Raw genomic sequence first — 17,009 nt, 5'->3', positions numbered from 1 at the left:
CCATTGACATGTTTGAATATTTAAATGGTCTGTCCAAATTTTTGCAATTATTTATTTGGTAAAGTATTGGTATGGAAAAAAATATTACAGGAATAGAAAATGATGGTTTATTCATCCTGGCCTACATATAAGAAATTATTAGTTCACATTACTGGGTGATTATTGTGTGATGACTGACAAAGGAAATAGGTTCATGTTCATTTTATCTTTACCTGAAAAAGACCCTACGGTTGAAACAGTGGTGGTACTAAGCACATAAGTAAAACAGGATTAAGAATGTTTTTAAGTGTTCAGTTTTTTAAGGTTCTGAAAGCTATGCTGCTTGTGTGTTTGGTATTTTCCTGAGTGAAAAACACATTATAAACTTTCCAAAACTGTTACCATCATTTTCTGATCATGGTGACAATGGTTGTAAACCTATAACCCTCAGATTTTTATCATACGTTGACAAATGTTGACTTAGTTTGTTCTGTTACTTTTAATTGGTTCCCTGTTATTTGTGTATGAAATATGAATTATTGAAATAAAGCCAATATCCAATAAACATGCTGTGATGGCCCATTTCACATAGAGTGCATGTTGAGTAAAGTATTGCACACCATATATTTTGCAGTGCAGAATTTTATAACTTTTATTTTTTATTTTTTTTAAATCAACTTTTTCCCCATTAAAAAGCAGAATGGCAACAGTTTTGTGGCCAGTGGTGTTTTTGCATTATCAACTACCCAACACAGATTTGCCATTGCTTTTCTTAGAGCCCCTCCGACTGTTTATTAGAGATGTGGAAATTTCTCGATTCTTGGATGAATCGCAACGCGGACTTGGACGACTCTGCATCGATGCAGTGACAGAACATAATCGATTCATGTTTTCAGCTACCGTCATTGCTTTAAGGATGTCCCACCGCTGAATAATTATAACCAGCGCTGCTTCAGGACAGACACACATTAAAAAGGTCTGGTCGTCCTGCGTCACTCTGTCGGAGTCGGTTTCCTCCTCACTTCCCCTCTGACCTGCGCTCACTTTACACTTTAACAATAAACACCACGACCGATCACAAGTTATTAGGACACGTACAGGACTGACGTTTACTTTTTGTTGATTTGATTCGCTCTAGAGTTTATGAGACAAATGTAACGTAACGTGACCAAAAAGTCAGGACATCAGTGTTAAAGTGAGCGGAAAGATCCCTAGTCATGATTCGACATCATCGATAAATAATTAAAGACATGTGATTATCAGTTTGTGTGTGAAGAGAGACAGAGACGAACACACACACACTCCTGCAGACAGAAGATCTTCCCGCAGATTACGACGTGACACAGTGTTTTAACTTCTTTGTTGCAGAAGAAGCAACGACCTGTTTATCCAGAAACATAAATTCAGCAGGTTTTTATAAAGATCAGTTGTGAGTGATTAGAAAACAGAGGAGCAGAGTCACCTGTTGACCTGCGGAGTAACGCTCCTCAGTGCAGTGGTGCTGCTAAGGTGGGCCAGGCGGGGCCACCTTGATACAGTAAAGGCTATATTCTGTTTGTCCTTTTAAGCCTTAGGTGCAGCACACAAGTATAAACTGAACGAATGTCAAATCAGTGTGGAGAGCACTGACCACTGTCATAAACTTACTGTTGTAGTCTGATTTTTGATTTTTTAAATTGCAGCACATTTGTAATAACATTAACCATCTATAATATTTTTAAAGCATTTTCTAAATAAAAACAGAGTTCATGTTCGTCCGACTGATTTTATTAATTGATGAAAAAGCAGCCATGTGCAGTAATCTAGGAAACTGTGGATGCGATACATTGAAATGCATCGAATCGTTGACAGCTGAATTGTAATCGAATCGTGAGGCTAGTGAAGATGCACACCTCTACTGTTTAGTACGTTTGTCATGTTGCACTGTACCTGCTGTTCTTTTTGTTCGCTGTGATCTGTTGACCAAACTTCAGTTAACTGGTGCACCGAAAAGGCATGATCATGAAGTTCGTTTTAAATAGGAAAATGATTGCAACAAAGTGACATCTAATAATATTGAATAGTTTTAAAGTGCTGTGATGCAATTTAAAACTGTAATTCAAACACGTATTGAATGTAGAGGTAAATAAGGATATCACTGTAAAGCAACAATGTGTGACTCCAAATCAATTTCTTGCAGATAATTAGTAAATCTAAATCACCAATACAGTTATTAAATATAAATTAATATTATGCAGATAAATGGTACATCTAGATAATTAGGAAATGTTAATGTTTTCCTTGTGAAATTGATTGTGATTTACCAAATCCTACAAATGTTTTGGTCGAGATTTAGTTAATTTATTCCATACTTTTTAATTAAATGTAACATTTTGAACATCTGTAGCAAGCCTTGAAATCACAGCTTTCCTACTTTTTTATATGAACTGGCTGCGGCTGGAATTGATTAGAATGATACCAGGTAAAAGTGAAAAAAAAGGTATTGATGTTATTTGTTTATTCCATGTAGTAATATTTCGACATTAACTTACAAATATTTTGTGTGACTTCCAAACCCCCAGTGATTGTTGACATTAAAACGCATCCTGAATGCATGTCCTTATGATCAGATTTCACTCCCAGCTATATATGCAAACAAATGTACGTAATTTGTACTCGTGAACACCAATTTAATATTTTATCTCTACTGGGTTTACAGATGTGTCCGATGAAACTGCGTTTGTGTGCGTGTGTCTTTGTGGGTCAGCACACGCACAAGAGAGACTGAGTGGAGCAGACTGAGTAGTAACTGCTGATTCCTCACACTGAAACATTGAGTTGCGAGTGAGCACCGCAGCGAGTGGCAGCTTGACACAGTAGCTCTCCCACTTTAACTAAGCTAGACCTGGAAGACGTCCTGCATCGCCCCTGTGCCAAAGAAAGGACGTATCCGTGCTCCCAGTGACTTCAGACCTGTGGCTTTAACGTCACGTCATGAAAACCTTCAAGAGGATCATCCTACAGCACCTCAGGCCACGGATACATGACCACCTGGTTTCACTATAGTTTGCATAGCAGACTATAATTGGGGTGATGCCATCATCTACCTGGATCACAGGGCATACTGTACACACACCCTGAGAGGCCACAGAGCACCATGAGGATTATATTCTTAAAATGTTCCAGTGTGTTTAACACCGTTCAGCGACTCAGGTCAGCCCCAGAAGCTCTCTGACATGGATCACAGACTACCTCACTGACAGGATTCAGTATGTCAGGCTGCAGGACTGCTTGTCAGATGTGATCGTGAACAACACTGGTACACCCCAGGGAACTGTCCTGTCACAATTTCTATTCACCCTTTATACCTTAAACATCTACTACAACATCAATAAAATTGTATTTGTATAGCCCATATTCACAAATCACAACATGGCAACAAGCCAGCGAGGAAGGCCAGCTCTGTAATGAGGATGGAACTTGACAGTGTTGAGGCAGTGACTAAAAAGATGAGGAAACCAGAAGCCATTATGGACAATCCTTCTCATTCCTTCTCAGCTGAACTGAGGCAGCACAGGAGCATATTGAGCCAAGTGCCTCAAAGCGCTTGGGGGGGGGAGGGTTCCATTGTTTCATCAGCCATGCATAACGCCACAGCACCCTCTGTCAAACAATAAAATCTATAATCCTAGAAAGAACGGCTGCACATTTTGTATAGGAATGCACCGATCCAATATTATTATCCGATATTGACTAAACAGCTAGATCGGGTATCGGATAATGGGGCTTATCTATTCACGTCAATTCTATGTTGGCGATGCATGCTACGTCATGCTTCAGCCGCACGCGCAGCATGCCGGTAGACTTGATTCACAACAACACGGAGCCAGTCAAAGAGTCAGCAGTATGGAGGTATTTCACGCTTGCTACGCTAACAGGTTTGACGGCTACTTGCAATATATGCAAAGGAGATGTTGCGAGGGGTGGCGGTGGCACTGCAAAAATGCAACATAACAAACTTAATCAAGCACCTCCAGAAGCATCATGCTAAAGAGCACGCCAAGTTCCTGCAGTTGAACAAAACAAAAGAAGGAGACAATATGACAAAGCAGTCAACTTTGGCGAAAGAACTGCAAAGACGTGAGAAAATTCCAACGGACAGCGTGAAAGCGACAAAAACAACGTCATTCATTCATGTTTTGGATGTGCAACCCCCGTCTGTCGCTGAAAACGAAGGCTCCGTCACCTACTTGAACAGCTGGAATCAAGGTACAGTTTACCGTCGAGAAAATTCTGCCTAAACTGTACAAGAAAGTGTGCAAACAGACATATCAGAAGTGTACAGAAGATGTAAAAGCAATGAGCTTCACCACAGATATCTCGAGCTCGGACATGTGGCCCATGCTGATTTAGGTTTAACTGTCCACTGGTTGGACGCGTTGCGATGCTCCAAGCAAAAAATGTCCATAGAACACACACCAGTGACTCATTTTCAACTGCCAAAGGAAATGGTTTATCAGTGGCATATTCCATTGACTAAAGTGCACGTCATTTTAGGGACAATGCTAGCAACATGAAAACAGGCCATGGACAACATGGGAGTGCTGCTTTGTTCATACATTGCAGCTCGTAATCACAACAGAGTGAGTGATGCCACTGCTATATCTTATATTGGTTTTTGAATGACTGTTTGCACTTAATGTTTACAAAGAAGTTTGATACTGTTCAGTTTGTATGTTTGACCAAGTTAGTTCAGCTCCTTGTTTATTCTCAGTTTCATCTGCTATATTTTATATTGGATTTTGAGTTCCTGTTGGTACTAAATGTTTACAAAGATGTTTGATTCCGGTTTATTTTGAGACAGATTTAACTGCTTAGCAAACCGGGGGGTAAACTTCTGCTTGTTTGGCCACTTAATGACAAGATGGTCTAGGAGAGCATCCCAACAACTTAATTGAAGACTTTTCAAAGAAGGAAACACTTACGTTTTTTGTCCACCGTTTGACGCCATCATATCCTTTTGTCCTTAGTTTATCATAAAAGAAGCTGTTGAAAAAGTGAACCTGAGGAAGACAGAAATGAACAATTATGCCGATGAAAAAATTGTTGTATGTGATAGTCAACAAAATGTGTGATCATCGTGGACTCCAATTGTGAACACGTTTATGTTAAGGGCAAATGTGAACAATATTTTGAGATGGTATTCCTCAAATAAATAAAACATGATGAATTACTTTTAAATCCTAATCCAAGTACACACATGTCCACGATGTCACTATGTTTGTGTGTTGAATGATTGTTCAAACAGTGGAAACACAAGCCAGGATGGTTTGAGTGAGTTTTGTTCTTCTCCTATTGACTTTGTATTAAGTGTGTATTGCGAATATTTAATGATTTTGAATGGAGTTTGGTGGGTTTGGCAAATGTGCCAAAGAGTCTCATTTTGGTTTAAAAGGGAAGGAAAAAAAGAGGTATATCACTATAGGGATCATTTTCATAATGCTAGATGAGACATTTATTATTCAATTAGTCAATTATGATGTAGGCTTGGCCTGTTCTGCAGGCGTACACCCAATGTTTGATTCTGGTATGTACTGTATAGCCTATATGAAGAGATTTCATGAACACAGATTAAGATCAATCCAGGAAAGAAGATTCAAATGGTTCAAATTGGTCCAGTTCTATGGGCTGCAGCTTCATGTCTGTGAAATTACCTCAATTGTCCATTTTGACTCATTGGGCTTTCTCTTTTTCAAAATGGATATAAGAATTGAAGAGGGAAGATCCTGGAGGAATACCAGTTAGACTTCTTGGTACTGATCGGAGCATAGCTAAATGGCAGCACTATCGCTCTCCTCAACAAGTTGATGTCTACTGGCCCTGTGTGTTCATGTGGATATTTGGGCCTGTTTGAGAGTTGGGTGGGGTGGGGGGAAAAAATGGATCACTTAAGTAATTCCACACGGCATTACAGAAAAGGGTCAGTGTTGAGCTGAGGTCTGTCTGTCTGTCTGTCTGCCTGCTGAGTATTGTATGTGTGCCTCATGAACGCACACAGGGAAAATGATATCTACTGCTTTCAGACATGCACTGAACTCCGAAGATCCTCCGGACTTTCTCTGCAGGGGCTGTATGTCTGAACGCAAATGTCCGGGTGAGAGTATTAACTCTGCACAAAGTGTCACACACGTCGAGACGACGCCTGTGTTGATGTGCTATAAACAAAAACGTGTGATCTCTGCGGCAAAATTAGTACCTTCAGTCCTGCCCCTTGCCTGAATGCTCTGGATAATTTATTGCTGTTGAGAATGCTTTTGAGCAGAGAATCTCACGCTGTGTTGTTCATGTGTGAAAGGCAAACTCTGGAGAAAGTAGGGACCCAATTCTAAGGAGTTCCACTAGAGGTCATGTCTGAAAACAGCTTATGAGAGATAGCGAGTGATTGTGTGTAGTGAATGACGTTGTGTGCTGGGGAGGGAGGTAAAGAGTGTTTGTACGAGTGTTTTTTCCCAGCCAAGGACCCCCTACAAGATATTGCAGGGATCCCCTCAAGATCCCTTGGAATAATTTGACAGAGCCTATTTTGTACACATGTACTTAGTTGTGTGGGGAAAAAAACTTAGGAAATGTCTTAGAAAGATATAAGACAATATGGAGTCCAATAAGTTAGACAAATTTGGAGGTGTTGGATAAAGCTAGTTTGACTCAAACATTTTTGTAACTTTTTAAGTTTGCTATTCAGAAGAAGTATCTGCTGATGTGAACCATGCCTCGCAAAAGGGGATCTCAGACAAGCTACGATCAAGAGTAGTTAACTGGCATGAAGCTGGAAAGGGTTACAAAGTCTTCTCAGAGACTTTAGATTTCCATCAGTCTACAGTTAGACAAATTGTCGATAAATGGAGACGATATGGTACAGTGGTTAGTCTCCCTACAAGTGGCCAAGTTGACTCCAAAGGCACATTGCAGAATCCTCAATGAGGTAAAGAAGAACACTGGAGTAACACTTTGGAAGCCTGAAGGAATTACTGAAACTGGCTAACATCTCTGTTCAGGAGCCAACCATACACTAAACCTTAAATAAGCAGGGTGTCCATGGCAGAACATCGAGAAGAAAGCCGCTGCTCTCCAAAAAAAACATTGCTGCACGCCTGAAGTTTGCACAAGAGCACCATGACAATCTACACTGCCGGGGAAACATTTTGTGGACTGATGAAACTTAAGTCGAATTATTTGGATAGAGAGAACACACACACACACACACACACACACACACACACACACACACACACACACACACACACACACACACACACACACACACACACACACACACACACACACACACACACACACACACACACACACACACACACACACACACACACACACACACACACACACACACCTTTTGGAGTGGCCTAGTCAGAGATAGAGATGCTGTGGAATGACCTCAGCTGAGCTGAAGCAGTTTAGTGAGGAAGAACGGTAACAAATTCCTTCTGAAGCATTTGATTGCGGTTTTTGGTTGTAGTCTATTATCCTGGGCAAAACAATTCCCACCTGATGCACACAACTGATTACAAGAGCCGCTAAGAGAATCAAGTTTGGATACCAAATTATAAATTGAATAGAAATAGATTCAACACCCCAACCTTATTCAGTAACTTGTGCAACGTGGGAATAAACACGTAGGAAGCTTAATGTAATCAGATTTGGTTTTAACCATGTTTAACAAACCAATCACATCCAGATCTATGGCAATTTGTAAAACAGACTCCCCCTCGAGGACTCGAAGAAAGAAACCTGGGCTTCAAACTTTATTATTTTTTTGTTACTTGTTTCACAGAGTTGTTTCTGTGTAAAATCAGTAGTTGGTACATTATTATTTCCTTACCCTCTCTGGCACAGAATCCATGACCAGGTCACCATACATGTTCATAACCTAAAAAAACAAAAAAATGAAGATGACATATGTAAACAAACATCTTTAAGAAGGATACAGGACATTCTCTGATCAGTGAATAACTTTTGTCTGAGATCAACAATAACACTGCTCTTAGCACAAAGAAAAGAAAGTGCTGCAATGGCAGAGTTTCTCATCTGTAAGCAGTCTGCCACCCAGTCCGATGAATTTTTTTTTCATTTATTCGGGCAGAGAGGTAAGTTTTCTTAGAATACTGGGGTTTTAAAAGTATTTATATCATTGTAACCATTACAAAACTTCAAAAAGGTTGAAGTAATTAAACCCAGGGTTGTGTCTCAAGATACTTTTCTCAAGGAAGAAACTGAACATCAACTTACACATAGGACATTTTGAACATTACACTTCCACCACCGTGTTTGGCTGTTGGTATTATGTTCTTAATGTGTAATGCTGTGTTTGCTTTATGTCACATGTAATGACGTTGATGGCATTTGTAACACGTGACAGACACAAAAATTTAATTTTTTTTATCTCCCAGTGAAAAACCAGTGACCCGCACGTAGAAGACACTGACGAAGATGTCAAAAGAGTTTAGGGTAATAAGAGCTGATGACGGTGTTGAGGTGCTGTAAACAAAAATCACGTGATCTTCGCAGCGGCGTTAATACATCACTTCCTGCCTCTGTCTGCTCCACCTCTAGTCTGAATAATGCGGAGGATTTGATGCTGTTGTGAACATGTCCGTGCCGAAAACCTCCCGCTGTGTTGTGCATGTGTGAGTTGAATGGCTGCCGTGTGAAAATGGTCTATGCTGTGCCTTGTGTAGCTCATGTGATGTTGTCGTCTCCTCTCTGGTGTAAACCTTCGAAACGTGGGGAAGGCAAACACTACAAATGATGCAGCAGAGAGAAGGGCAGAGGCAGAGCCTATGAGAAGTAGTACGTTTGTCATATGAAGCTGTTCTAGCCCTGGCCTAATTAGCTCCTGTTTGTCTGTGAATGTGTTTCTCTGTCTACAGGTGTGCACCTCTGGGTCTCCTCCCAAGAGACAGATTCATGGGCTTTGCCGAAGGACCTGTTGTGTCCTTATTGGTTCCAAATCCAATTTACTCTAATTAAAAATCTAATTAAAAATCACCTGGTTAACGTTTCTTGTGATTGTATCTATATTTTATTGTGGAAAAGTTATACACACTAAATTATACTACAGTCACAAGATTTTGTGGGTGGGGTTTCTCATCATAGATATATACATATAAGTCCGTTGAATTACTATAATTCCAGTTGAGAACCCCCATTCTGACATTACACATTAAAAGATATCGTATAGTCATAATTAAGTTGCAGATGTCTGTAATACATATAGAAACAGCATTATACAAAAAGACAAATTTGCTTATTGAATAAACTGCTGGAAAAGTTCAAATGTAGCTTTTTATCTATTAATAATAGATTAATCGAAGTAATAGTCAACAGAATAATCAATTATCTTCTAATAGTTCTAACCATGGTTCCCTGGAGTACTAGGGGCCTAATTTATAAAAACAGTGCATAGGATTAATACTAAAAGAGTACAAAAGCGTGTGCGCACAAAAGCCGAAAATCCACAAGCCAAAAAATAATCTGATTTATAAAACCCATGTGCATGCACACCTGAATGCAATGTTTCCTTTATCACAGTAAACCTGGAAAAGTGCATAGATGGATCTGGAGGGTTAAGGGCAGAGGATGCCACACCTTGTTAAAGCCCTATGAGACAAATTGTGATTTGTGAATATGGGCTATACAAATAAGATTTGATTGATTGATCTGCCTTATAACCCACCCTCTACATGCCCACATTCAGCCATAAATGGTCAATGCAAAGCACCTCATGAATATTAAATGACCCAAATGATCAATGGGTTTCTATGGTGAATCATTTCATCAAGCTAGAAGAAGCGCATCTTTTCTGACACAGAGGAGCTTGTGAGTGAGGTGGAGGCGAAGAACGACAGATTGTTTGGTGACTACGGCAGTGATATCACTAATGAAATAAATGACACGGAGTGTAACATGCTACTGCTGCGGTAAATGCAGAGAGTGAGTTTGCAGCATTATTGCTTTTTGAGACCTTTCAGCCTACTGCAAGCTTTCAGAGATCCAAAGAGGAAAGTCTTAGTTTTTGCAGTATCAACAGTGGAACTAAATAACTAAAGCAGTGGCGTTATTGCTGTGTTACCTGTGGGTCCCATTGTCAGTGAAATAAAGAAGAAATGATCTGATTTAAAGTTTGTTTTTAAAAGATGCCGCTACAAAATCTCACATAGGCTCAGATCATCTCAAATGTGGGAGTGTTTTTGACAGAGACTAAAGAAGTGAAAATTGGAAATGCCTTATGAAGATAATGGAATTGAACCATTGTTGCACTGTGCGCCAGCATAGTTGTGCAGGCAAGGTATGGTAAGGTATTCCTGGATGATAAAATTGTGGAGCTGATTGGTCAACAAAACATGGTCTGAAAAACACATGTTCCAAGATATTAGATCGGCATCGGCCATCGCGATGTTTCACTGCATACATTGTCATATGCGATAAGTTGAGATCGCCCAACCCTAATTAGAATAGAAAAAGTAAGCAAAGCTTGATTGGTGGATATACAGCACGTGCACAGGCTATGCATCACCCTTCTGATGTTTTTCATTGACGAATTGGGTTTCTCTAAAGCTTTTTACTGTGACAAGTAAAATGTCATACATGAAAACAGTTTATTGTATTAAGAGTCACAAGTCTGTCATGCCTCACCTGGTCGTTGAGCCAGTTCTGTCCATACAGAGTGCCCAGGTCGTCCATAGTCAGAACGTGGCGTTTGTAGTTGACTCGAAATGTTTTAGCCAATGCGGATCCTGATGAACGCTGGAAGGACTGTATTAGGTGCTGAACCAATGCTTTCCTAATGATCAAATCAAACATGAAGTCATATTAGAAGGGGAAAAAATATACCCATTATTTTAATTTATCCTCTGGATTATGTAACAAATGTCATGAATTGTGAAATGGATCAACCTACAGTGTGACAGTGTCAATGGACCAGACCTTGGATTGTAACTAATTTAGGTCTTATTTGTTCACTTCAAACATCATTATGGGTAGTCACAATGTATGCGTTTGGCCTGAATAAAGTTTTCTGATGATTACTGTGGTTAATATTGATGATTCACTGAGTGGAAAATTAATAATAATAATAAAAAAGATTTATTAGAACTCTACATGACATTTGAAGAGCCTCCTGTACAACCTAACAGCGGTTCAGTCACACTATTCTTTGCAACCCAACTGTTACTTTTTACAGTCTTGTCAGGAACCAAAACAGACAAACAGAAATTATGACAGCAGAGTTACAGTAGAGGGTATCATAAAAGCTAAGCCTAAGATTAAGTATTGTAAGCAAATAAAAGTATGTTTTTTATATTTTGCTTATGTCGCACTGCCCAAGCTGAACAAAACGTAAAACTACATTGTCAATCTGTGACAGTGTGAGTCAAATAAAACTGGATTAACAAAATTTTCAAAATTTTCATAGACACTGACATGTGGCCCGTACTGACCGTTTTCCTGTTTTGAGGGCAATCTACTATTTTACATAATTGAGGCAATCAATCAAGAAAAGAACAGATTACTTAAACATTTATGGTATTATTTGCAGAACTCTCCCGAATTATCTATATACAATTCCTCCATTACCTACAAACCATATCATCAAACACTAAAGTAGCCACCAAACACTGTGTCTGACCTGTTCGGCTGTGAGAAGCTCTCACTGAAGATGTCTTGAAGCTTCTCCACGATGTCATCCACATGGATGGGGATCAAACTGCCGTACTGCTGTAGAGACTCCTCGAGAATACCTTGAGACAGAGGAGTCATAAGACAAAACAATTGTCTTCACAAAACTCCTGACATATATATACTATGGTGTCCATGCAAGTGGATCAATGTTTTCTTTAGAATATTTCCGTAGTTTTTGCGTATAATTCGTTTCAAATTAGGAAAAAAAAAAGGAGCAAAAATAAAAAATATTGGGGCTCATGCAAGATCATACGTGTTCTTATCCTAAAATTCTTAAGGGTTGTTTGTGAAAACATGACATGTCAGATTCAAACATTTCTAACTTCAGAAAAGAGTGTCGATGACCTGCATAAGCATGATGAATGCCACCTTCACGCGTTTGAGCAGACGTGCATGAGGATGGCAAATTAGGATAATTAACGGCTCAACCATATAAGGCTATGCTTCTTGCCTCATGTCAAGAAGTGTTCATTCATGAAATTGTCATGAAAGTGTAAAAAGAGCTTTAAAAGTTCAGAGATTCCCGACGCATTCCAACTTGTGTTGGCGGAACACGTGCTGCCAATCACACACATATATTCTGGCTCTGCCCTAAGTTAAACACATACTGGAGAGAAGTCTTTGATACACCATCCTCTCTGAAAAGCATATATAGCACCTATGATACTACATTCAGGAGTGGACAATTATTATTTCTGCATCCCTTGTTTTTTTTTGTTTTAATTTAATTATGTATGTATGTAATCAATCATTTATTCTTATTCCCCCTCTTTTTCTCTTGGAGTGAGCACTATCTGATGTTTGTTGTTCTTTCTATGCGTTGCACACTGTACCTGGATATCATGTATACAATACTATATACAGTTGAAAAATGGACAAAGAAAGTAACTGTCTGAAAATGCATGTTGTTTTGTTGTTGAAAACTAAATTTAAAAAAAAGTTTAAAAATTAATAAATAAAAGCTCAGCGATTGATGTCCTACTTTCACAAATCCAGAGAGCAAAGTTGATCATTTTTAGCAGCATCAGCAGTGGTACTAAGAAACCAACTATAGCAGCACTGTTAATGTTGTGTCACCTGTCACTGAAAAAAAGAACTGGTTTGATATGAAAATGCTTGAAAAAAACAAAAACATTTTTGTTGACGTTCAAGGGGGGAGGTCTGTCATTGATCTGGATGAAAAATATGTGCAATAATATGTGATGCTGCACTGGCATGTTTTCTGCTGTTCCTGGATTAGGCACCATCAACACCATCACTGCAATATTACACAATTCCCACCTCCTACTCCTATCACATCTGGTCAGTTTGTACCGCAAGGAAATCTAAAAATATTTGAAAAAAATCTGTGAAGTTGGCAAGCTCTGCTGAATCATTTTTAGATGTAACTAAAGACTACATCTCTTCATACTAACAGTTCATTCATGAAACCCATTGTCTCTCTTGACAATTTTCTGGATCTACACCAGATGTAGATAATGATCCACTAACCATACTTTAAAGCAGAGCTAACAGGGAAACAAAAGGGGAGCTAAATGAAAAGTGTGACCAAGACAGATGTGACATTAACAGCTTACTTATCATCTGACGGCCATAGGAAATTAGGCTACACCAACAGCTTTTGTATTTCAGAGTGATTCACAAAGCTAAGACAAAATCTTGTTAGACATAGCACAGCAGATTTATTTGGTGGTGAACACAAGCTAAAACTCTCTGTTCCATACCTGTCACACAGCTCATGTGTTCTTCGTTAAGGGCCAGCTCCAAAGGTTTGACCTCAGCTTCCCTTCTCCCTCTGTCCACTTGGTTGTCTGGAGAGCGCCCATTTATTTGGTGATCTGCCAGAGAAAAGAAAATACATTTTATATTCCCTGTGCAGATTCTTAGACTCAAATCCACACACACACACACACACACACACACACACACACACACACACACACACACACACACACACACACACACACACACACACACACACACACACACACACACACACACACACACACACACACACACACACACACACACACACACACACACACACACACTGAATGCATTCACTGCTTGTCTTCATTATTTATTGTGCAATTATTTCCTTGTGCAAATTACTGCTCTTTTGTGCAAACATTGCATGCTATGCAAAATACTTTGCCAATCCAGAAGTAACACAGAAACCTAGAGACTGAGATGACCTCCGTTACGTGTTTTCTGTTATTATACAACAATTATTAAAAACAGGTCGATGAAACAGAATGACGTTTAGTTGCTTTTGTCTTTTCCTTGTCCTATGAAAAATATAGAACTGTGCCATCTTTATATTCATCAACTAGTCTCGTTAAGAAGTAAATGTGGTGTACGTCAGTACCTTTGTCAGACTCTTTGAACCGCTCATTGTTGCTGTCATCCTCTCCATCTGTGTAGGGGGATTGTTGATACCTTTTTATCCTCCTCTGTTTTCCATACAGTTTGTAGCTTTTCCCCTTCCGACTCCACTGATGCCCTAGAAAGCATATCCACTGAGCACGCTGGCGCCAGCTCTTCCAGTGCTGACTTAGCCGAAATTGAAGACCTCCGTGAGATCGCAAACGCTGCCAGCGCCTGAACCTCCTCAGAGCCCTGTACCTGCTGAGGTGGGGCCTGATCAAGCCCCCTACTTCGGTGTGGGAGAGAGTATGCTCTACATTGACAACACCACCTTCTTCTGCCTTCTGTTGTGGTCCATAATGTTGAAGTTGTTGTGAATTAGAGTGCTGGGTGGACTGAAAAGGAAAGTCGGGGATCTCCCACTGCACCTCTGCTTGGTCTCCTCCCTCTTCCACCTCCTCTTCTTCTTCTTCTTCTTCTTCTTCATCTTCCTCCTCAATGTTATCCCAATCTTTGCCTTCAAACTCACCCTTGTCCTCCCCATCCAGATAGTTTTCTTCTTCCTCGTCACCTATTGGCTCAATCCCACCCTCCTCCTCATCCTCCTCCTCCTCCTCCTCCTCATCATCGACATACTCGCGTGTCCATACTTTCTCTTTCTGCCCCAGCCTGAGGTGCATGGGACTCTGTACACTGTGACCTGACACTGGGACTATGAGGTGGTCTCCAGGAATCCCACCTAAACACCAACATAAACAGTGATTCATTTTTTAATTCAACCATGTGCAGTCTTGACACAAACAACTTTGTTTTTTCCTTCAGATCTACACTTTCAAGACAATTTGTTATTGGTCGACTCTGTGTGATAGTTGGAATGTATAGTACAACAACTCATTAATTCAGTGCTATTTAACTGATGGTGGGGATTTACTGAAATGATTTCTGTCTGGCATCTGCTGTATGCTGTACCTTCTAAATGTTGATGAGGTTTTCTATTACTCATCATAGGATATACTTGCTGTTAACCAACACTGAGCTGCACTTCACTTGGAAGAGGATTAAATACAAATGTAAGTATTGCTAGTGCCTGCTCCAAACAACAGAACTGCAGAAATAAATGCTTGTAAAGTGCTTCCAAATATGCTTTATGTGAAGGTACTCGCGGTCACTTATAACCTGTACTTGACACATTTGCACCAGCATTATTCATAATTATACAAACCTAACTAGAAGGTAAACATATTATTAAGCAGAGGTGAAATGCCTACCTCCCCCTGTATCATCCTGCCCCACAGCCGTAAGACCCAGGTCGCCTTGCCAGCAGTTCTGGGCCAGGCTACCGCCACTGTCTCGCATTATCCACGGACAACCCACGACCTGCGCCAGCTCGTCACCTACAACCACAACAAAAAAAAAATCAAACAGTTTACAGTGTGGCAGTAATAGTATTGACATCTCACAAATTAGATTCGAAAAACTGAATTTTGTTGCAAGTTCGGGAAAATGAATCGGACAAGCTTTGCTGTCACAGCAGGGTCTGTCAAGAACTCGGCCAGCTTTGTGAAAACCACCTGAGTCGATGTCAGAGGAAGACACTTTCCTCGCTATATATTTCTAGTTATATCGGACTGACAGAAGATTACTATGAACACAGCAGCTGCACAGTGCCCCAGTCTCCCTCCACACACGATTCAACCTCGAGACAACTGTGAGAAGACCCATGTCCAATTGTAGATGCAACCCCAAGCTGGACAGGTACTAATGGTACTAATCCCGCAATATTGACTGAGCTACACCGGCAAGTCCATTTTCAAAACACACGGTCATGTAACTGGCACCCTTTTTTTCCCCAATGAAATACACAGTAGCTCTAATGACTAAAGGTCTTTTAAACAGACCACGTGTGCGTGTTTCATTTCCTTAAACCCACAGGATCTGTTGTAACAGTTGTAAAACCCTCCTGGTATTGTTAGATAATGAGAATAGAGTGCAACAACATCGTTGCCATGTGCACCTAGTCAAGAGTGCGGATGTGCAACTTAGCTTGCTAGCTACACTGACTCGATTTACGGTACCAACGCTCGGCTGCGCGAATAAAAGGAGCAGTGGGATTAAATCGCAAATATAATAGTAAATCGTTAGCTGGGAGTGGTTGCGTGTCCAATAGAAAACCTTCCAGAGCAGCTGCTACGTGGTGAGAACCATTCTTACCGATGCAGGGGGCAGTCCTCACCAGGGCTAGCTTGTGCGCGGTGAGCATTAGCCAAAACAACGTCACGGTTCTACCACTTAAACCGCCATAAAAACCCCACCGGTTGAAAACATCACATTGCCGGTCACTATAGAAAGCTGAAACCACCGCACCACCATTACGAAGAATCTGAAATAACCAGACCTAATCAGTAATTTGTTGTCCATCCGAGCTAACACGTTAGCTTGTTAGCCATGTTGTCGTCAGCTAGCAGAGCGTTACTTAGGCAGATACCATATTAGCAACAACAAAATCCAATTCCTGGCTCGTGTGCTCCTTGCATAGCGAAGTGTTGCATTGGCGTGCTTACCGTTAGCCTGCAGGTTTATACGAGTGAGTCCAGTTGCTTCGGACTGGAAGTTGGGCGTGTTTAATGCTGGGTCGGGATGGAACCAAAACAAATGCTAATTGTTGTAAAACCCAATTCAATGAAGTCAGGTGTGGAGCGGCTAGATGTCACCTCCCTGCGAACTTTGATTTCATTTAGGTCTTCCGGTTCAGCGAAAACACGTAAATATGAATCAGCGACGGCGGATCCCTGTCGAAGGCATACGTGAAATGGACAGGGACAATTTGTTTCAATTCGGTTTAAAATGTCTGTGCGGAGACCAATGGTGGCGGAGCCCCGGACCGCTGGCTGCTTTTTCGCTCTTTCAACTCCGTCGCGTAAGGATTGCGT

General features: G+C 40.4%; 1 protein-coding gene across 2 annotated transcripts in view; it reads right to left on the bottom strand.

The window, feature by feature from the left end:
- LOC117752205 (ubiquitin-like-specific protease ESD4) overlaps window positions 1-17,009 on the bottom strand; it is a 23,141-nt gene extending 6,132 nt beyond the window's left edge. Inside the window, exons 1-8 of one of the 2 annotated variants that reach the window (XM_034569405.1) lie at window positions 16,641-17,009; window positions 15,348-15,473; window positions 14,081-14,818; window positions 13,437-13,550; window positions 11,660-11,771; window positions 10,669-10,816; window positions 7,856-7,903; window positions 4,944-5,021 (exon numbers count right to left, since the gene is read on the bottom strand). In XM_034569405.1, the coding sequence (XP_034425296.1) occupies window positions 4,944-5,021; window positions 7,856-7,903; window positions 10,669-10,816; window positions 11,660-11,771; window positions 13,437-13,550; window positions 14,081-14,818; window positions 15,348-15,435 (1,326 nt within the window). In that variant the 5' untranslated portion in view covers window positions 15,436-15,473; window positions 16,641-17,009. Of the gene's footprint in view, window positions 1-4,943; window positions 5,022-7,855; window positions 7,904-10,668; window positions 10,817-11,659; window positions 11,772-13,436; window positions 13,551-14,080; window positions 14,819-15,347; window positions 15,474-16,312; window positions 16,335-16,640 lie in introns of those variants that run through there. The other variant, XM_034569406.1, reaches the window with a different exon arrangement.

This window comes from Hippoglossus hippoglossus, chromosome 18 (assembly GCF_009819705.1).
Source record: "Hippoglossus hippoglossus isolate fHipHip1 chromosome 18, fHipHip1.pri, whole genome shotgun sequence".
Taxonomy (NCBI): Eukaryota; Metazoa; Chordata; class Actinopteri; order Pleuronectiformes; family Pleuronectidae; genus Hippoglossus; species Hippoglossus hippoglossus.
Note: the sequence above shows the minus strand (reverse complement) of the source record. Positions and strands in the feature narration are given on the sequence as shown.